The sequence below is a fragment of the Thunnus maccoyii genome, chromosome 23 (assembly GCF_910596095.1).
Source record: "Thunnus maccoyii chromosome 23, fThuMac1.1, whole genome shotgun sequence".
NCBI classification, from domain to species: Eukaryota; Metazoa; Chordata; class Actinopteri; order Scombriformes; family Scombridae; genus Thunnus; species Thunnus maccoyii.
In genome coordinates, this window is record NC_056555.1 from 13,425,227 (window position 1) to 13,448,648 (window position 23,422).

General features: G+C 40.7%; 1 protein-coding gene across 4 annotated transcripts in view; it reads right to left on the reverse strand.

The window, feature by feature from the left end:
* Positions 1-23,422, reverse strand: part of LOC121890551 (ELKS/Rab6-interacting/CAST family member 1-like) — a 139,249-nt gene that overhangs the window by 112,181 nt on the left and 3,646 nt on the right. For 3 of the 4 annotated variants that reach the window (XM_042402950.1, XM_042402949.1, XM_042402952.1), the window contains 3 exons: positions 12,940-13,917; positions 11,369-11,446; positions 10,948-11,103 (listed from right to left, as the gene is read on the reverse strand). In XM_042402950.1, the coding sequence (XP_042258884.1) occupies positions 10,948-11,103; positions 11,369-11,446; positions 12,940-13,434 (729 nt within the window). In that variant the 5' untranslated portion in view covers positions 13,435-13,917. Of the gene's footprint in view, positions 1-10,947; positions 11,104-11,368; positions 11,447-12,939; positions 13,918-21,994; positions 22,123-23,422 lie in introns of those variants that run through there. The other variant, XM_042402951.1, reaches the window with a different exon arrangement.

A 23,422-nucleotide genomic window follows, 5' to 3' on the forward strand; every position in this document is an offset into this window, starting at 1 on the left:
TGCCTTCACCTGGTTCAGAACGAGTTTGTTTGTTTTACGACCAGATAATGTGTTTTGGGCTAGCTTCTCTGAACTTCCGGGCGTAATGTTTTTCATGCAACTCGCACTAAGTGGTGAATCAGTTTTTGGGTAACGGATGTCTATGTTTGGACTTTAAGAGTTTGCATGCCTGTTTATCCTGCAGCTCTTTTTGGCTCTGTAGCACAGAGTGTTTTTTGTTTCCACTCGGCCTGCTGGCATTTGGAGCTTTCTTGAGCCTACTTGTTTTTTTCTGTGTTTGTGGTTGTCTGTTTTGCACTGTTTCCCTCCTGTGTTTCTGTGCTCCTCCCCAGCCTGCTTTTCCCTCCTTCGCCCATCTCAAACCTGCCCTGTATCAGCCTTGTCAGCGCTGCCCGGCTCTATGTTTTCCCCAGCCTATCCGCTCCCTGTCTGTTTTCCTGTCTCATCACCTCACTCTCCTCTCCTCAGCTCCTCCGCCCATCTCCCCACCTGCGCCTCATCTCCTCATTAGATCAGTTAGTTTTTAGGTCCTGTTTTTTCTGTTCAGTCTTTGCTGGATCATTTATCTGGTTTAGTTCTGTTCTGTTTAGCCTTGTCTGACTGCACTTCTGTGTCCTGTTCCTGTGTTGTTAAATAAATATATCCTTCAGTTTCTTGTGCCTGCCGCGTCCTGCTTTTGGGTCCATCTGTTCCGCACTTCATGACAACATGCTTTTTGTTTTTCTGTAATCATTCTTCCTGTTCATACTGGCCATAAAGATCCCTTCATAAGGTGCTTTCAAGGTAAGTGATGGGGGCCAAAATCCACAAGCCTCCTTCTGTGCAAAAATTGTATTTAAAAGTTTATCTGAAGCTAATACTGTAGCACTTTGAGATTCACTATGAATGAAAAGTGCAGCACAAATTAAATGTATTATTATTTATTATTAATATGAGGCTTCAGGCATCCAAATTAGTCAAATTAATTGATTATCTTCCAAAGTCACTGTCTTTTTAGTGCCAAATTCCCTCTTTTTTTAAAAAATCCTTCCACTGCAGCTAAATAGGAAAACAGTCTGTCGAGACACAAATAGGGAAATTTTAACTAAAATGACTGAAACCTCTTTGACTAACTCAGACGTCTGAAGCTTTATATTATCTTCAGAAAAACTTTCTCAAAACTAGACTAGCGAATTTTGTCCTCCATCACCTTGATTGTAAAATTGCATTTGGAGGGGATCTTTTGATGGCCAATATGAACAGAATGATTACAGCAAGAAAAATGTCAGTTGCTGGATATGTTATTGTGGAAGAAGAAATATAATTGCTGTCTGAAAACATGAATTTAGGTTGCAAGGACAAAAAAATAAATACAACTATCTATAGAAAAACAAAATGCTGTTCCGGTATGTAAGCTAATGAGCAATCTACATAATTCCTATCCATATCCATACTGAGAGAACAGAAAAGAGAAGAAGAGAGAAAATCCGTTTGTGAATATGGTGACAATTTTTCCATCCACTCGTCATCCCTCCCTCAGGCCACTGCTCATCTGTCGTTCAATATTAACCATCTCTCTGTTATTACTCCTCCATCTCATCCCTTGCTTATTCTGCCCTCGCTGGGTGAGTCACGCTTCCCTCCCCGCAAACACACACACACACACACACACACACACACACACAGTGACACATATACGCACACTTTGATGGACTAACACACACGCACGATAATGCCCACACGCAGAGATACACACATATGCAGCAGACAACATAATGTTGGAGGCAGTGGTCATACTGTTTGTGTGTGTGTGTGTGTGTGTGTGTGTGTGTAATGACCGTGAGCGGTTTGAAAGCTTCGCCCACTCAGGCATCAGACAACAGGCAGATTAACAACTCTCTCTTCTTTCTGTGAGGATAAAGGTGGAGGATGAAGAAAATAACGAAGAGGAGGGGAAAAAAAAATGAAGAACATGAAACACAAGAAAATCCCTCGTTTTCCAAAAGGAGAGTGAGCCGATGGAAGAAAACAGACCTGCATCAGATTGTACATGCATATACAAACAAAGGAGGAAGACAAGAATAAGTATGGATGAAAGGAAAGGGAGAAAGAGGCAAAAAAGGCTAAACGAGGAAAAGATTTAATAAAAAATAGCCAAGAGGGGGTAGAGAGAGAGAGAATGAGAAAGGGAGAAAAAGCGTTGACCCTAATCAGTCACTTTCGGATGCAACATCAGGGTCAGCGGTGGGTTTAAAGAGCGAGAGAAGAGGAAGAGAAGAGTTTAACAGCAAAAACAGCCAATTGCATCTGTCACATTTATTTAACATAAGCACATTAAATGATGTCGAGCTCTTTGAACCCGGAGACACAGACAGACAGACATATAGATAGATATTTTAGAAGCGGAGTAAGAAAAAAAAAAAAAAGGAGAAGGGGAAAAGGGGAGTGACTGTACTGTAATTCTGTTCATTCCTCACCAACCCGTCCCAAACTTACTCCTTATAAGGAAAGACATGGCTACCGCAGGCCTTCACACACAAACTCAGACAGGGGAGAAAGTGAGAGAGGGAGGGAGAGAAAAAAAAAACGCACAAAATCACAGCCTTGTAGGAAAAGAGGGAAAACTGGCACTCTATTTTCTTTCAGTTTCAAATCTCTCCTGCGTCTCTCTTTCCTTTCCACTATAAAACTAACACCGTGGACGTTGTGCATTTGTAAAAGCAATAAAAAAAAAACAGAGGAAAAGGAGTGAAAGAGTGCTATTTCTCCCTCTCTCTGTCTCTGCATTGAAGTTAAAGTTTTATAACACTCTTGAGTGAAGTCTCCTCCTCCTCCTCCTTGCGTTTTCTAGCCCGTTCCTTGTTCCCTCTCTCTCTCTTTTTCCTCCCCTGCTTCTCTCCATCCTTCTTTCCCTCCCTCTGTCCATCTGTCTGTTTCTCCCCACCATCATTCCCTGTATTTACTTAATTCCCTCTTTTTCCTCTCTCTTCCTCACCTATCTCTCCATCCTGACTGAATAAACACACAGGTTTGAGGACCATCTGTTACTGATGAGCATTCATGTGTGAAAAACACACATAAAAAAAAACACACCCAACACACACACACACACACTTGAATGCAGGTATAATAGTCACGATGAAATAAACCTTTTTAAAGATTTTTCTCTTTTTAGGCACTGTGGGACATTTGAATTCCAAAAAGTGTGAAAGGTGAGTGTCATGCACATGCACATAAATGCCTGCTGTATACACATACAGTATGCTGACATGAGGACACACACACACACAGACAAGAGGAATAATGAGTCATAGGTTGATGAGCAGCGGAGGGAAAGAGGTGCAGACTGCAGGCAACAAAAGGAGGAAGACAAGGTAAGCAGAATCGGACAGAGAGATGATCGTCATTGCATTTTAGAGGAGGTTGTATCATGTATCAAAGCCAGGAGGGGAAAAAAAAAAGACTTTTCAAACCTTTGCTGAGGCTGCATGCTGTCTTTTCCAGGTCCACCCTCTATCATATTCACACACAGCCAAACACTTCACATTCACTCCTTCCCAGTCCACTATTTTTGTAGTTTTGGACATCCTTCTGATCAGTAAGAACAACATTGTGAAGTTAATTTCTAAGATTTGAGAACATGCCTAATAAGTCCAACAGGACGTCAGATGATGATACAGGTTTTAAGCAAACTTAGAGTATAGAGGAGAAAATTAACAGTAAAATTATTACCCAAACTGTTGCGGACAGACACAGATTTCCTGTGCAATGAAGGATTATTACTAACATTCTGGATGCACTTACTTCCAGTTTCACGTCCAGATAAACTGGTTTAGAAAATCTGGTTAAACTGTCACCGAGTTTCTGAATCTCAGCAGTTACACTGGTGTGTAAAATGTTATAAAAACTGATAGAAATGATGGTAAAAACTACAGCAAACTGTAATAAAAAAGATTTTTTCATTATGTGTTCGATACAGGGAAACTTACACTTTAAAAGGACTACATCAACTTTTTAGGAATTTGACCTCTTAATAATTTGGGACCACAAAAACAAGGATGTTTTTGTGGTTAAGATCACTACTTTGACTGAACTCAAACCCATTCGCCAGCAAGGGAAAGGGGAATTTTACGAATTAATTCTTCTTTTCATTCACTCTTCCTTTCCTAAATTTTCCCTTTTCTCCCCGTCTCTCCTTTCTTCATCCCTACCTCCCCTCTTTAAATCAATCCATTATTTCTTTCTTTCCATCCACCCTCCATCCATTCCTCTCCTGTCACATCAACATCCTTCAGTCTTTCCATTTCTTCACATCTCATCTGCTTTTTTTTTTTCAGCTCAATTCGCCTCGTGCTATCCATTCATCTCTCCTTCCTCCTCCTGGCACTCGTCCCCCAGCTTTCCAGTTTGATCTATCCTTCTTATCCACTTTCCTTATTTCCTGCGTCTTTCTTTCCACATTTTACACATCTTTACATCTCAATCCATCTTGCAGATCCATTCTTCTCCACCCACTCACACCCCGTCTAAGGTCTATGCCAGTATACAGATTGTCAGGCAAAGCATTTTTTGTAGCCAGCTGGCACAGAAACTCTTGCTGGCAACATTTTTTTTTCTGTACAGTAAAATGGAAATCTCACACAGGAAACAATTGGCACAGTCCATTTCTATTGGATTCAAACTAATCTGAACCCATGAGGACAAGCTCAATGCCAGCTTTTAGTAATGAAATTAGAAATGCATGATGCTCACTTCCAATCCAGGTGTAATAACATTAAGTGCTGAGAAATGATTATAAGTCTTTAGTAAGTCAGCACGGAAGCTTGTCCAAGATGCATTAAGGGTAGGTTTACTGTAAAATATCTGTATCTTTATTTTAGAAGTGTGGTAGATTATTCTATATTTAGTGTGCTCTTATAAAAAAGAGAAGAAATGTCTTTGGTTTTGATTATTTAACTCGTTTTGGATGGTTTAAGCATTTCCACTGTAGAGGTCTGGTGGCACCATCCATTTCCGCATTAACCTGAAAGCCTAATTTACTGCCATGTTCATAAAGTGGAAAATACACTGGAGTGCCAGTATGCGACATGCTGTGTCTTTCTCTAACTTTGTCGCTCTGAGCAACAGAAGAAAAAAGAAGGATGCCAGAATATGAAAGGAGAAGAGAGGAAAAAACAAATCTCTCCTTCTCTGACTCATCTCTCCATCTCATCCTGCCTTCGTCCTGAAGGCAAAGTGCCGCCCAGGTGTAATGGGCACTGTGTTCACCTGCCTGTCTGGATTAACCTCCTCACACACACACACACACACACACACACACACACACACACACACACACACACACACACACAGAAAGAAAGATCTGACAAACCATCAGGCCTTTTGCCCACTGGCCTAAGCAGATACTAGGTTTGCCACTTAAATCCCAGCAAAACAAAAAGGAACCTTTAGGCTGAAGTTACATATATTGCTTTGACAATTTTGGCAAATCTAAAGACAAATTGTTCTCCACCACTATGATGATATAATCTTACTTAACCGGTGACAGTCTGTGAAACCCGCTAACAAACTGAAAACAGTCTCACCAGGCTTTATTTATTATCATAAAGGAAAAATGTTCTCTCCCTCCCAAGCACAGACACACACACACACACACACACACCTCTATTCCCAACTAGCACCTTGAATATTATGTTAAATAATTGAAGAGAATAAAAACACTGCGGCAGTGCAAGTACAACAGCCACTGGCTGCTGCACACGCACGCACGCACGACGTCTGACATCATAACACTAAAAAAGTATTTTTAGTAGTATCATGGTAAATTATTGCATGCAAACAAAAACACACACACTCGATGAAAATAAAAAAAATGGAGGACACAGAGCAGTCATTCACACTACTTGTGCATGCATGTCCACAAAGGAATATGCATGCATCCTATAAACAATCACACAAGCACGTAAATACAAATACACAATTATAAAGATGCAGGCAACCATATAACTTGCACCTCCGCAGACACACACACACACACACTTGTGTGTACAAAAAGCCCAACTGTCCTGTAAGCCTGCCAACAAACATGCAAGGACATGGATTCCCTCCTGGTATTCTCTCTCTCTCTCTCTCTCTCTCTCTATCTCTCTCTCTCTCTCTCGCTTTCTGTCTCTTTCTCTCTCACACATGCACATGAACAAGCTAACAAATAAACACACACGCACACAAACACAGCTGGCAGCTGCATCTCCTACAAAATGCATACATCGAAATTACTCCAAACAAAACACAATGAAATAAATAGTCACAAAAACATGGCAATATATTTATGTACACACACATGCATACAGTCTCAAACACACCTGATACATATATGAGACTGCTAATAAAAACAAATAACCAGACAAACACCCTTTTTCAAAACATACACACGGTCTCGCTCTCTCTCTCTCTCTCTCTCTCTCTAGCTTTTTCACACACACGCTAGCTCTGATGTCACACAGCTCGCCTGGAGTACAGTAGATGATAGATTGCATCTAGCAGCCCCAGAAACGGACAGACAGTGTGGTTATTGTTCAGCTGGTATGATTCAGTGCCGGTAAAAACCGCGTTGAACAGCGAGGAGACACAAAAGAGCACACACTGTTCAAATACTTGATGTTTAGACAGTCTTGTAGCTCATTATGCATATCGTATTACACCTTGTTGTGATCATTTTGTTCAGATTTTAGACAGGCATTAATAATAGTAGCAATGGGTCGCTTTAGCATTAAACCCTGTTCAGTTGCATGGATTTATTTTCAGGAGAGTATGATGCAATGGAAACAGTGATGCTGATTTGACCCCCGGATGTCAAAGTTACAGTCATAAATGCCAACTGCTGCTTGCCTTCCGCTTGATTCTCTTCTATGTATTGAATGGAAACTGACCACCTTTTGGAGTGAAATGCGGAACGGACAAAAATTGTGATAGAGAGAAACAGAAAGAGAGAGAAAAGTAATGTACTGTATGTATGAGAATAAAATAAATAGCAGGACAGATACAAAGACATAAAGTAAAGCTTTTCTTTAGCATTCCAGACATTCCTTCATCGCTTCTTTTTTTTTTGTTCGTGCTTCACTTTCTTTTTGCGTGAAACATTGTACTAACCTGCTGTGATCAAAGAGGTGGAACGAATCAGCTGCACAGACTCGCACACGCTCACATGCACACAACAGAAACTAAGGCGGGGCAGGCAGTGCACTAAAAGTGACAGAAGATAGACAACACTGACCGCAGTGTTAGGCTGAACAGAGCGGGCATCCGTTTTCAGATCAATAGATTTGGTCAGACCAGGGTGTGTCCATTCTATTGATTTAAGTTCTGTGGCAAAAGCAACTCCACAGGCCCAGATGGAGAGCGAGGAGAGAGAGAAGAGAAAGAGAGGGGGACCGTGAAAGAGAGGAAGTCTAAGAGTGTGGGTGTAATGGTGAGACCAAGAAAAAGAGAGACTAATGAGAAAGACATGGGGAGTGTAATGACAATGAGTGGAAGGTGTGGTAAGACAAATTTACTGGATGTGGGAGGTGAAAGAAGAGAAAGCAACTGGCAGTACAGAAGGAGAGGATAATAATTAAAAGCTCTGTGGGGAAGCTACAAAAAAGTGCCTCCCATCTGACTGCGGACATGCAGGTTTTCTACTGTATATACGCCAAAATGAATTTTTTGTTTTGTTTTTTCACTTTTCTGCAAACAGAGTGTAGCGATGTAAAACTTTCTCCAAAACAGCTGTGAGCAAACACTGTAAATACAAATACACAAAGGTTGGTAAACATGAACATGAATTATGTGGTCTACTGATGTTCCGTATGATATCTTCCGACAACGTTTTCAAGCAGCCAATCTGCAAAGTCGCCTGGTCAATCATCAATATTTTTTATTAACAATGTCAATGGTTATGTGTTATGTGAAAGGGATTGTTCGTAGTGACGACCCACACAGGATTATCACCTAACACTGCAGTTAGCCTCAGCTCAATGGAGCCTTTTAGCATCTTTTAGCTCATTGTTTTGGTTTTACAGCTCACAACTTTATTGTTTTGTTTTAGTCTTACTGCTCTCATCAGTGTCATTTCCAGTGACAGGAGGCAGATGCTTTCAGCTCTGAAAAAACGACTGCATAGAGACAAAGTTAGCAACCATCTGGTGAACATAGTGGAGCATTTAGCAGATAGCACCAGATAATTCCCTCAGGAGTTTGGTGGAGTCCAAACCAGAGCTGAAGAAGAGTTAATATTGGTGGACAGAAACACGACTGCAAATTAATGGAAATGTTGCATGTCTGCTGGATGTGTAAATAGGCAACTGTTTGCCAAAAGAGTTTACAGTGTTCCTCTGACCACAAAGTCATTTAATGCAACTTTAAAAGTAGATTATTTTTTTAAACACATTTAAAAAAAAAAAGTAATAAACATCCACAGTGAAAAAGTATTAAACCAAAGAGAAGTTTAAAAAATGAATCTGCTCAAATCGCAACAGGAAATCGCATTCACAGCTTTGATAAAGCCTATGACAAAATTAGGACTACAAATAATGATTATTCTCATTACTGATTAGTCAATGTATTATTATTTTTATTATTATATTATTATTATTTATTATTATTTATTCATCACAGATTCCTAGAGCCCATAATGGCATCTTTAAATTGCCAATTTTGTCCAACAAACAGTCAAAAACAAAAAAGGTATTTGACTTACAACTACTGTATATAAGAAAGAAAAGCAGCACATTTTTTTGTCATTTTTTGCTGGTAAGTGACTTAAATGAATAATCTAACAATTGTTGTGATAGTTGTTGATTAAATATTTGATGCTCTCTTGGCCATTTGGTCACTCAGTGAGACTTTTACCTGGTTAAATAGAGGATAAGAAGAAGAATGATAGCTCTAAACTAAGAAGAACCAAGTACAACCATTAAACACAAATGAGAGAGGACTGAAGTCTCATTATTACTCCTGAATCACAGTTATGTTATTGTAATGAGTTTTAGAAATATACATATCTATAGTAAATTGACATTTATGTGTATGACAGTGTTATAAAAATCATTTACTGGATCTTGTTTGCAAAGACCTGAACCTAACAAGTGCCCACATGAGATAAGAATGTCGTTATTTTGGTTTGGAATCTATGGTGACACATTGTGGGGTTATGAGAGGAAAGCAGTCACGCAGAGCAGTGCAGGAAGGGAAAAAGACGTAGGCAGGCGGAAGAGAGGTGAAGATAGCGGGCTGGGCATGACGGAGGAGGCGAAGAAGTGTGGAGAAAAGAAGGTGGGAGACAAGAAGGAAGGGTGGAGTTGAGATGCACATTCCTCAGCAGGGGTGTGACCCAGCCTGCACGCGTGTGTGTGTGTGTGTGTGTGCGCACGTGTGTCTGTACGTATATATCCCAAAATTACTGGGAGTTAACTTAATTCGATTTATAACACGACAATGATGGCAAAGAAAGAAAGAGAGGGAAGAAAGAAGGTAGGAGGGAGGGAGGAGAAAGAAAGTGAGAGCTGACTCACCATGTGATGACAGAAATAGACGAAGAGAGGGAGAATGAGTAAGAGGAGAGAAAAAAAAAAAAAGCGCAAAGGGACATAGAAAAGCCAGAAAAAGGGAGGGGAAAAAAAAGATTGAAGAGAAGGAAAGTGACGGGATAATGTGAGCAGAAAATGAAAATGATGCCTTGGGTTAAAAGGGGTGAGAGAAAGGGAATGAAAGTGAAAAAGATTAAGAAAGAGAGAGCGATTATAACACGTATTTCCCGACATTAGAGAGATCAGAAAATATTCTTACATGTCTTAACGTGTGTATTCACTCACTATAACAGCACACACACACAAAGAGGAGTGTGTGTGTGCAAGAGTGACAGCAACTGAGGATTTTTCTAGGGCTGGCAGCAGGCCAACTACATGATAGATTGATCAACTTATCATCTGTGCCTTTGTTCTCTCTCTTTTACACACACAGCATCACTTTGAATAAATGTGCAGCCACAACACACGCGTTTAGACTTCACACACACGCCAAACTGGCAGGAATATTTTTCTGCGAGAGTGATTTAATATCTGGTGATGTAATTTCACAACCTCTGTCCTTTTCCGCATATTTCTTTCCACATTACATTTGTCTTGAGAGTCACATCAAAGCACCAAATAAACGCGCTCATGCAGCGATAAGAGCACCTATTAAGGGCCGAAATGTAAATGTGATTATTTTCTTAATTTAAGGAGGCTGAACACTTTCTGTGCTGGTTTCACGATGACAGCATGTGAGTTTTCATCTTAAGTGAGAAAGCACACGCACTCATACATGAGAATAAATCACTGTGAGGCAGCGAGTGACTGCCAGTGTGTATGTGTGCATGTAATCTCTTGTATAATATTCCAGCCTCCTACCAGACTAGCTGTGTCTCCGTCTCATCCAGATGGCTTCTGAACTAATAGACAGCTGGGAGTCCCCAACCAGGCAGCCCGCTTCATCTGTTTACCCGTCTTCGAGGCCGTCTTGCCACAGCAGCAGCGAGACAAATCCACCAGAACGCTCCGTAAAATTATCAGGATATGCTCTTGTTTGTGCCAGTGTGACACACAGAGCAGAACGACGAAATCAGAGCTACCTGGTGCGGATAAACCTCTTCTCCAGCCAAAGCTAAATATCAGTAGTTTGGGCTGAAGTGAGGTCATTTTTTAACTTGGATTTCTACAATTTTTTTCAGTGTGGAAGAAAATGCAGCTTGTGGATTAGTTACAATGATGAGGAAATTAAGCCAACCCTGGTCAGGAAATTGGTATTGATTTATTGCTCCATCCATTCCTATTCATTTGTTACTTGGCTTTGACTCTGAGCTACAAGCAAAGACAGTCTAAATATATTGTATAGCATATTGTGTCCCATAGAAATATACACACACACACACACACACGCTTTTGTACCTACCTGTGTTTCCTCCTGCACCACTCTGTACTGCTCCTTCCAGACGGCCATCTTTGTGGCTTCGTCCTTCCTCACCGCTCTCTCCTTCTTCAGCTCTGGACTCCAAAATGTCTTGATAGAGTTCATAGAGGAGCTCAGCTTGGACTCTTTAGCTTCCAGCTACAAGAAACCAACATTAGACATTTTGAATTTAATACACGTTTAGTATTTTTATTAATTAGGACTTTCCTTCTGAGCTCCTTCTCCAAAAGGTCTCAATTTTGTTTAGAGAAACACATTTAGAACACTAGATTGTGATTATTAGGTTATAATTTAATTACTGTTTATGATCTAAGTAAACAAAGAGCAAGGTAAAATACTATAAATTGTAAAATGAAAGGGTCTATCTTGGTCTTAGTAAGTGTTTGGGTGCAAGTGTCTTTACCTCTCTGCGTAGAAGTTCATTCTCTCTCAGCACTTCTCTTAGTTGTGTCTGTAGGTCTGACATGGCGCCCTCCCTCACCTGGTAGCACACACACACACACACACACACACACACACACACACACACACACACACACACACACACACACACACACAGTACAACTCAGAAAAATTTGACCCCAGTAATATCATATAGTTGAGCATTTGTGCTCAATTCTTACATCATAAACATTTTATCTGTCACTGTTAACAGCTAGTGACAGCAGATCCCAGAACAACATAACTTAAATATGGAAATCCCCTCAAATACAGCATGCACAACCTTTTGAGACTGTTTCTGTAATTATAACTTATCAAGACCAAACATGCATGCAAATATTTATGATCAACCCACAAGAGGTTATTTTATGTTGAAGCCTTTTTTTCCAAGAGAAGCCTACATATGGCACACACCTCACTTCAATATTAATGAGAAGCTGCTCTCCATAAAAAATGTTTGATTCCACTTGACATCAGATCCGTAGTGCATTAATGAATTAAAAATATCTTGGATGAATTTTTAATCAACAAGCAGAGTCTGTTTTGTTTTTTGAAAGAGTTATTTTAGTATCCAGCTGACACTTGTGCACAGAGCGTCTTACAGTACTGCAAGTGCAAAGGTAGAGCAGGTTTAAAATACAGCATACATGCACGTGATATACAATAGAGACGAACCTGTGAACCTGTAAACATGAGAGTTAAGAGAAGATGAAGAATTTCTTTTGTTCAAAAAATAATTAGAAACAAAGGAAGGAGGGAGATACTTGTACGTATGATGACATATTTTGTTTGCATTTCAGGTTCTTCACTTTCAATCAATTTCATCCACACATTTCCGTCTGGTTTTTTTTATAAACTTCATTTGAGGTCTTTGGTTTTGTCTTCTTTTTTAGAGCTATTTTCCTTTGGGGAACATGCTTATTCATTTTCTCACCAAGAGCGAGATGAGAAGATGACTCTTATATCCATCTGTTCAATATTAAGCTGGTTCCAGGAAATGGTTAGCGCAGTTTAGCATAAAGATCAAAAACAGCTAGCCTTGCTCTGTCCAAAGGCAAAAAACCAAAGTGTAAAATCAACACTTTGTGGCTTTATGGAGGGTTATGTGCTGCACTATTTCTTGGCTGGAGTCTTATTGTCACCATGAGGTGGCCATTTAATCAGCAGAGAAGTTACAGCTCCTATCCAAGAAATAGTCCGGCACATAATGCTTCCATAAAACTGCAATTTGACAGTTTTACACTTTTTTGTACATGTTTTTGTAAAAATTACACAAATAAGAATCAACACATCAATTAGTGGGTTTTAGAGGTGGATTTTATTACCTTTCGTCAGAGCCGTTTCCCCTTGTTTCCAGTCTTTATGGTAAGATAAGCTAACCCTCTTAGGGCTTATCTGTCTAGAGTGGTATAGATCTTAGACATACACTGCCCAAACAGAGGGACAAAATGACCAAATTTCATGCAGTATAAGCTTTAATGAAATAATGATATAAAAATTGTGAAAAAAATCAAAAACAAATCAGTGCCTCACCTGTCTCATGGAGTGGGGCACAGTGGCAGCCTGTGCAGGCTGGCTTTGCATCTCCCCACCGAACGCTATTGCATCACTGGGCATAACTGCACCGCCACCTCCACTGTTTATATTGGGAGTGCTTCCCATGATGGCAGCTCGCACCCCATAGGGAACCCTGGCCCCGGCCCTGCCCAGCGTCATGGTGCTTTTGGGCAGCGAGGGATTCAGCCCACTACCAAGACTCCCAAGGCCGACTGGGTCTTCAGCTGTATCAGTGAAATACATAGGACCGCCTGTGGCGTAGGCAGCATTAAGAGACTGAATATTCTCCATGGACAAGGTTTTACCGGAGCCAGTGAGTCCACCGGTGGAGCTGCTGCTGCTGTTTCTCCGATGTCCTAGGCGGGGGGAGCGAGGGAGTCGTGGGGAACGGCCAGGACTCCCGGACACTGACCCGTTACCATTGGATCCGACAACATCCAGCTTGGAGACGGAACGTGAGCTACCGTACATGATGAGAGAATATGGGGTTTATACTGTAGAAATAAAAGAGTGTCTGGATCAAATTGATGTATCAGGTGCAAAAGTTCAAAAGGTACAGGGTGACACAACAGTCCAGAGAGTCAGCTGGTGTCCAGGGAGATATACTCATGAACAAACAGACAGCCCTAGAGTAAACGTGGTTAGGGGCCTGTGTGCTCACAACATAAAATTACACAAGGAGATCAGTAGAAGCAATAAATTGTAAATTGATGTCCAGAAAAAAAATCTGAAATGCAAAGAGTAAAAGCTGAAAACACAAACTCCTGTCAGTCTTCTACTGTACTCCTTCTTGACTTGAAATATCTTGATGCAGTGTTGACATAGCTGTGATCAAAGCCTTTCCAACACCCTCACTGTAATCCATGAGCTTTGTTAGAAAGCAGTAATCAATACAGCATTCCTTTAGATGAAGGCAGCAAGTTAATCCACAAGGCTCGGGGATGATGGGATCACCTGGAGAGAAAGGAAGAAAGAGACAAAGACTTAGTGATCAGAAAAACACAGACATATTGCAGGTTTTGACCATGTTATGGTTTTGATTGACCTACTTTTGTGACACAGTCTAGTTTCAAGTCTGTGTGTACAGTATTTTCTTTGTGCGCTGTTGTAGAGACGAAAAAAGAAAATTCAATGATTTTCTTACTTTTCTTCAATTCATATGAATTGAAGTTGAATCTCTTTGGGTGTTTTGACTGTTGTTTAGATACAATTTAAAAACATCCTTTTGGGCTCTGGCAATGTGCACTTGATAGTATGATTGATATATCAACAAAAAGACCAACAGACTGACGCTGTCATCCCATCTGGCTAGCATGGCTAAAGCGGTTTGCTGCAGCGTCACATCGCAGTACTTACAAGCTGTGTGTCTAGTAGGGATTAGGGCTGCAACTAACAATTATTTTCAATTATTTACATTATCGATTCATCTGCCGATGACTCTCTCAATTAATCGATTGATCTGACCGTTACAATTACCCTGAGTCAAAGGTGCCATCTTCAGATGACTTGTTTTGTCCGACCAACAGTCCAAAACCCAAAGATGTTCAATTTAATATTTCAAAGAAAAGCATTAAATCATCACATTTGAGAAGCTGAAAACAGCAAGTTTTTGGCATTTTTCTACAATGAATCATCAAAATGGTTGCAGATTAATTGTTGCAGCTCTAGTAGGGATGCACCAATCCATCTTTTTCTCCTCTGATACCTATTTTAAACCTCTTTTTTCCAGATTTAAGGTCTGTAAATCTGTATACATTGTTAAGGTAAAAGGTAAAACTAAATCAGCAGCCTTCCATGACTGAATGAATATAATAGAGGATGGCGGGAACACTGGATGTTATAATGACATTGACAAAGAAAACTGTATTTAACCTGGATCAGTCATGTCTGCCAATACCCGATCCGCTTAATAAGGTCAGTACCGGCATTGCTGCCAATCCGGCGTCTCAGATCAGTGTATCCCGTGTGTAGCAGACAAGCTTCATAGCACACTGAGCAGCCAGATGTAAAACTGCCATGAATCTTCTTGTAGGTTAACATCAGGTTAAAGAAGAGCTCACAGGACAGAGCGTGTTCCCCGATACTGATGCATGTACAGTACTGTAGTATCATATCATATGGCAAGGACATCATTTACAACTTCTATGCATTTAAACACTGATATTATAAACCATAAATGCATATTGGTGGTTACTCATGTTTGTGCACACTGCTACCACCCCCCCCCCCCCCCACCCTCCATCTCTCTCAACTCTTTCCATATCTAGGTCATGAATGCCGCGCTGTATCTGCTCTCTTTGCCAAAAATCAATCAAGGATAACCAAAACTCACTGACCTGTAAACACATGCAGTTCAAAGTAAGGGGGCAGAATCACAACAACATGTTGCATTGGCTTCCACAAACTCGGCCACAGCCACAAGCATCACCCGATGTGTCAGTTCATATGATCACACAGGCTGCTTTGTCTCTCCACCGCCCATTACGCCCTCTTCTTCAGATCACATTCTGTCCAAACCTCTGGCAACTACATCAAAGTTACTGTCCTGAAGCTGTAATAAACTCCAGATAAGATTCAATCAGTTGACTTATTATCATACAAGCTAATAATCACTTTGCCTGCTGTATGAATAACACGTATTATAAATAGAATAATCCATGTTTTTTTTTAAATGTAGTCAATTAAATCTTGTTATTTATCCAATTTCATTTTGAAATAATAATGTGGAAAGAAAACATAAAATAAAAAAAAAAGATAAATAAAGGCCCATCTGTCCCATCCCTGTTAATTATGAGTCACACTGGATAGAAGGATTAGCAACGGTAGATGCCAGAAATGTAAACTCTAATGCTACGTATCATATAAAGCAGACACACCATGAAATAGTGTCACGCTTTTATAGCCTATTAATAGTGTTTCAGCGCATGTGTGTTGGGTGAAATAAATATTCTGAATATTACAATTGATTAAGTCAATCAGGTCAAAGACAACTTATTATTAACACAGCTGGAAAAAATAATTAAACATGTCATACCTACTTTTCATGACATTCTTTAACCATCATGCCCTTCTGTGTACTCCATTCAAACAGTAATCAGAATATATGTCAGTAATATTTCTATTCTCTTCGGCACATGATTTTTAAACAGGAGCTCAAACATGTTGCTAATAAATGTCTCAAAGGTTGTTGCCCACTGTACACTATGCACTTTGATTAACAGTGCAGCATTTGAAAGGTGGAGAGCAACATTTAGACAGACATTTAAAAACTTTGGTGTGAATACTCAGAAATGCTGGATAAATATATAAAAAGTATGATATGCAGCCTCATGCACTATATCTGGAGTCAGTTACTGTGTCAGTTTTTTCTAAAAAAAAAAAATGCAATTTTAAAATGTACAGGCAGCCGGCCAACAGTCCTTTGTCCCGGTATCCAAAGAGACAGTGATGTCATCCTCAGGCCAGTAGACAGACATTGGCCATCTGATCCACACTCTCCCATTACTAGAATGACCCAAATTTACCACACGTACAAGAATGAAAATCTATTTGGCTTCTTTCTTCTCTGCAACACATGACAATTCATAGAGTGCAGAAATATTTACCCTCTAGTGTTTACATACTGTGGTGTTGACTTTAACACTCCTTGATACTGCACTAATGCATGTAACGTCAGTGATCTAGGAATTCAAACTACTTTTCCTCTGTTGCATTCACGTTCACTCTTTAGCTTAAATTCAATGTTTACATAAGTGTCTGGGCCAATTTCCAGTATTGCTTATATTACATAACAGTCAAAAGTAATCAAGAGACTGTGATTGTAATGACGAATGTGATGACGAGATTCACATCAGTTTATCGTTCTCAATAGTTGTTGTAGTAACAGAACAGAAAAACATGGGTACAGTTGGCGAACATGGCAAACATGAATGGGTTACATTAAAATATGAAGGCTTTTTTAAATATTTTGCTTGTTCCCTGAGATTCCACATCTCTCGTTGAGAAATTTGTCAGAAATATCTTTCCTTCCACACGCGGCCTCTTGCAAATTCTTAACAATAGTTAAAAAAATACAATAGTTAACATTTAACTGTGCAACCCTTTGGTTGACCTGTTTTAATCGCCTTAATTTTTTTCCCCACCCGCATTCTGCGAAGACCTGCCCTACTCTGCCTCTGATTGGCTAGTACTCATTGCCTTCATTGGTTGGTTAGGTCTAGGTATGAGAAGTGAGATGGTAAGGGTAAAATCAGGGTCAGAGCCAATTAGAGGCAGAATATGGGTGGGGGGAAAAAAATTACAAGTTTTATCTCCCCGCACCTCTACTTAGGGACCTGACCCAGACCTGCAGAAGTGTATCTTTCCAATAAATGTTAAGCAGCGCACAGATCTTTGGCCGGGGAGATGCTTCTGACAGCCAGTCACTTACAACCACACACACATACACTTAAACAGAAGCAGGGACCATCTGCTCTATCTCCCCTGAGGCCAAAAACACACACCTGGATAGATACAGGCCAGGACCCTGCCTCTAGCACACAGCTACACACACACACACACACAAACAACTGTGCAGATCTGCACAATCAGTCAAACAACACACATGCATACTGTATACAGTAGATATATGACAGATGCACACAGACGGACACACATGAGTAGCCATGAGTGATCATGTCACTAACAACACACACACATCTAATGCTTCATTTGAAGCCAACATGAGACTGCAGAGACAGACAGAGAGAGTGTGTGTGTGTGTTCGGGGCATTCCTCCTCCTCCCCTGTGGACCTGCTGACCTGTAGATAATGTACATGCTCGTGTCCCAATTCTCCCTGTGATGCAAAAAAATAATGTACGTCTAGCTTTTTTTAAGCCTTCATTTACTCATTTATAGAGCACACACAAGGCTCTTTTTCAGCCATGACTTGTCCCTCTCTTGTGAAAGGTTGTAGAAAAGAAAATGCACCCGCTCTGATTTTTCCCAGTAATGATTCACAGCAACAATCAAAATACCACAATTTAGCATTAGTGTTATTTTACCTGGGTCATTGCTTCAGTCTGAAAGAGATACAAGACACTTCAAGATCTTGTTGACACACAAATTTACTGTACCAGCTCAAGCTACATGTACAACAAGTTAAAATACACACATTCATCCACTTCTATCCATCTGGGTCAAAGGGAGCTGGACCATGTCCCAGCATGCATCGGACAAGAGGCGGGGTACACTCTTGACACATTATCATCTATCACATGGCTAAACACACACTTAGACTTTTTATTTTTATTGGCTTGAGGAGCTCATGGAAACCACAACACACCATGATGTGTTTTCCAAAAGTTTTGTAGGTCACATCAATAAAATTTATTTGTGGTGTTTTCAGACCCTGAGAGGGTGGCGGGGGTGAGGGACTGCAAACAGAACTGAGAGTCAGATACAAATAATAACCTTGAGCGCAGAGTTTCACATGAAGCCACCACACTGAATCTGCACTTTCAAGTGAGGAGGACTGGTAACACACATACACACACACACAATCACACACACACACACACCTCTGACGCAGTAGACATCATGAGATCCAGCAAACACCAGCATATGACTGTCCTCGACCCGTCTGTCAACAGGGCAGCATCCCTCTCTCATTTTCACACATAGGTGAAAGTGAAAAAGAAATATGGTGCCACTGTAAGAAACATCTGTTAAACACTGAAACATTCGGGTTCATAAAAGTTCAATTTTGGTTTTGGAAAAAGTAGTTTGATGAAAAAAAAAAAAATCTTTTTTCTCAACCACATGTCACAATCTTCATTAGCAGATGTTTGCTGCAGTTGAAAGCTCCAGAAAAGCTAGTAAGTAGATGGCATGTTTGTCGTGCAATGCTACTTAATATGCCACTGTGCATATATAGGATTTCTTGGTAAAATAAATTATGGCAGTTGTGATCAGATCTAGTGCTGCAACTAACATTTATTGCCATTATCAATTCATTTACAGATTATTTTCTCGATTTATCATTTGATCAAAAAATGTTCATCACAATTTTCCAAGGTGACATTTTCAAATGTCTTGTTTTGTCTGACCAACAAGTCCAAAAATCCAAGATTTTCAGTTTATTATCACAGGAGACAAAGAAAACTAGAATATATTCATGATTGAGAGGCTGGAACCAGGGAGGGGTTTTTTGCCATTTATTTATTATTACTTAAAAGAGAGTCTTAACAATTATCAAAATTGCAGCAGAGTAATTTCCTGTGAATCAATTAATCGACTTATGGTTTCAGCTCTAAAGAGATCAATACGCTAATTAAACTAAAATAGACTAATTTCACTGTTGCAAAATCAGGATTGTAAGGAAAAACCTGACTGGAGCATCTATAACTGAAAACTTCGCTGCTTTTTGGCTGGATTGCAACAGCAGGGCCAGCCCTATATGACTGATGCTGCGTCCAAATCGCATACTTCTACTTTTTACTTTTAGTACGTACTGCAGCTGCCCTTACAAAGTACGTACTTTTGCACACAGTATGCATGCTACGTACATACAACTGGGACGTACTACTTCATCTGTCGTTGCGGCTTCTGTGTCAGTGCGTCGTCATTGGTCTGTTCTCTCTTGGCGGCTCAGTCAATGTGACGCATCTTCCACTACGCAGAGGATTGTGGGTCAGGATAGCCAGAAAAGCAAGCTGGCTTGCAAACAATAAAATGTGACCGGATATAGTAGGACATCCTGGTACTTTTGGCATTCTGCATTTGACATAATACAGGAAACACCGATACACACAACGCCCTGTATTCCGTCCACTACCTCCCTGGACTGTTCCTGCAGTAACAAACATGTTGCTTGTGTCATCTTTCCTCAACACACTCCTTCCTCCTCACACACACACACACACACACAATGTTGTCTTAAGCCTCATAAAATCCTAGAATATCACACTGGGCTACCAAGAAAGTCTCCATGGTTGAATGCCAAAGTAACTGTACTTGTGCAGATATCCAATATGTGGTGGCGCAGCAGAAAACAGACTTAGAAAACTCAAAACTCATAACAAAAGACACAGAGGTAACCATGGAGCTTTTCAGATATGACGAGTAGCAGCACTAAGTCCTCTTTACACAGAAGGTTCTAATATGAGAGATGGACGATGTTTGATTCAAATACTTCCACCTGTATTCCTTATTTTCTTCTTCCCATTGTGCTGTCTCCTACCTCTAATTGCTTCTTTCCCTCTCTGACTCCCACTTGTCTCCCAGATGCTGTCACTTACGCTCAGTGCCTCTCTCTTTCTCCATCAGCATTCCTGAAGGTGTTCAGCCTGTTCTATTTATGTGACAACCACACATTCGTCTATCACACCGCACAATACAAAATGCGCACACACACACCACTCAACCTATACTTAGCCAGCTGGTGTTTCAGAGCGGGGGAGCTGAATTTGACAAAGTTCGTCTATCGCCTGGGGATCGGGGCTCATAAAAACACATTATATTAATGCTGAATATTATCGTTCTCCATTACTCTCTGTTCCTGTCAGGCTCATTGTGATATGATGTGGCTGGAAAGGACTCACTGGTGCTGTCTACACATCTCACTGAAAATCATCTCAACAGCCCTGCTGAAGGGGAGAGCGGTACTTGTTCTGCACCTACGCCTTCTGAAGATTTACAGTGATGACCCGCCGTTCACCACATTCAGCTTTACTGACGCTTTATCAGGCCAATGCATCTGAAATCAGACCGCTATTTGCTCCTCGATAGTATTACTGTTACTCCATATTAAATACAAGACAAAAGCAAAACTATGCAGCAGCTCATGTGTTGTCGAGGTCACTCACAGCACAATTTCTCACTTGTTTATGATTCATTTAGGTTTACTAGGAACTATTTTGTGCTGCTGTGGAATGCATAACTCGTCAAATGCCGCCATTGGGTTAAAGTAATATATCATTAGTGGTTTGGCATAGTTTCACACAAGATATTGTCTCCATGTCAGGGCATGATATTGATGACAAATCATAATAGCAGCTGTCAACTGCTTTATGCATTTTTAACTGAATTGCAAGACATGTAGAGACAGGACCTATTCCTGGAAATTATGTGATAAAAAAAAATCATTTGCAATCCTTAAAAAAGTTTTTCTCACTTGTAAAACTTGATTTGTGGTTCAGACAGTTTGGCCTTTCTCAGACCACGTGCAACATCTTTCCTTGAAGTAGAAAAATGAACTAATCCTGCACACAGGATATTGGAATTGCCCAAACTGCACTGGAGTTTTTTCAATTAACTGAGCAAACCAATTACACTTGGGAGGAAAAAATATATATATTAGCAGTCTGTGACACTGAATAATGTGTTAGGCAGAAGATGTCTGAGCCAGATACGGATTTTGCCTCACCAGCGTGACTGTGCTACTTGTAACTTCACTGTGTGCCACTGGTCCAATCAGCGATAAGACATATAACATGGCTGAGACACTGGAAAGCACAACACTGATAAGAGGCCGATAGCATCAGCTCCAGTCTATTGTGTACCTCAGGAAATTAATCGGAGGTGCAGGATGGGCAAACAAAACGCACATACAATCAGGAGTTAACACACACCCATACGGACTAAAAGACGCACACACACCATCCACGTTGATGCACAAAAAGTACACCAATGCGATCCACATGCACACACACATTTATCTAATCCTGTGTGCCGCCTACATAACAAATATGAAAAATGTACCGTTGAGACTTGACAATTAACACTAAGGCAGGGAAGCACAAAACTAATTCAGGAGTGTGTAGTAGTTAATGGAAGTGAGAGTGTGACTCCCCCAGGCTGGTCATGTAAAGAGGAATGTGCTCATACAGTCGGCTTGCCGGGTTAAATAAGGATGAAGTGAGTTGAGAAGGTGACCTCAGCATCCCCTGAAAAAATCTATCCATCTATCTTTAAACAATGAGGTGATAGAAATAACTCCTACCCCTGGCAAAGTGATAAAACTACTTGAATAAAAGAAATAAATAACAAACCAGGCGCCGAAGATTCGATGGTCTTGAGATAAAAGGGAGTTCTGGGAAGTGATTTAAACGAGCCACTGTCTTTGTCAGGGTACGTTCCTCGTGTTGTTCCACGGTCTTGAGACCTTAAGGCAAAAGTTTTTACCTTTGATGTTGAGCCTGGAGGCAGAGGAGTCAGAGGGCTCTCAGTGCAGAAAGGTTCACTGGGGGATCAAAAGTTCAGAAAGATATACAGGGCCAGGCCATGCTAAGTTTAAAAATAAATTAAAATACATTCTAAAACAGTAGAGGTTCCCAATAGCATGAGAGGACATTTAAAAATGTCCAGTGTTTACAGTAGCCGGTGGAAGGAAGCAGCTCTGACTCGCTGTTCCCAGAGGAGGGGCGGTGCAAAGACATGGAGCTGTGGGCGGAACACGGAGGAAATCACGGCGTCCCCCCCTCCACCCACCACTCACCACCACCACCACCACCCTTCCACCCCCCCCTTCAGTACACCCCCTTCCCAGCACACCCTTTCCCTCTCTCTCTCTCTCTCTCTCTCCCTCTCTCTCTCTCTCCCCCCCTTGAGCATTGCAAAACACACGATGTCATTCTTTTTTTTTTTCGACCGAGTGGCTATGCTTGCTGTCTGACAGCTGGGAAAGACGTGGCTGTTGACAGTCCAGTGCAAACATGGCAGCATTTAAAACATCATTTATATACAAAAAAAAAAAGGCCTGAAACAGTTCAAAAGAGAGAGAACTTTATAGACCCCTTCACAACACAACTGAAAAGACTCCATTATGGCAAGAGATGAAAACTAAACTTGAGCAACAAAGGCTCACTTGAAGCCCCTAAAGGCATATTATGACGATACCACAGGACATAAACCTACCATAAAGCAGAATAAGGTCACTCAATTGGGGCTGTAAAAGAATATTATAGGAATATGATGGCAATTATGTGGCTCTGAGAATACACAAGGCTGTCAGCAGCACTTCATCTGCCGCCCGCAACACAGTGAACAGATTGATAATCGCATTTAGAGGTACAGAGACGAGACATAGTGTTATTAGCCTGCTATTCCCGGGAAAGCCTCGGGCTGTACAGCTATAATGGTTTATTGAACACAACGGGAGGAAGCGTTGCTGTATTGTCGCCTGCAAACAAAATAACAAAAAACAAAATGTATCGTAATGACAGTCTGGACAAAACACCGAGTACTGCTCTAATGTAACAGCTGACCTGAAACTGCTGTACCTCAAAGTAGGCATCAAATTTTAATTATGTTATTGCTGATGTTCCCGGCTGCAACAACGAGCCACACAAAACAGTGACATGTGAGGTAGGACGAGAAGTGCCCAACATGAGACGCACACACACACACGCACACGCACATACACACACATACGCGCACACACATACGTAGCCTATGTAATGATACATGCATGTGTACAC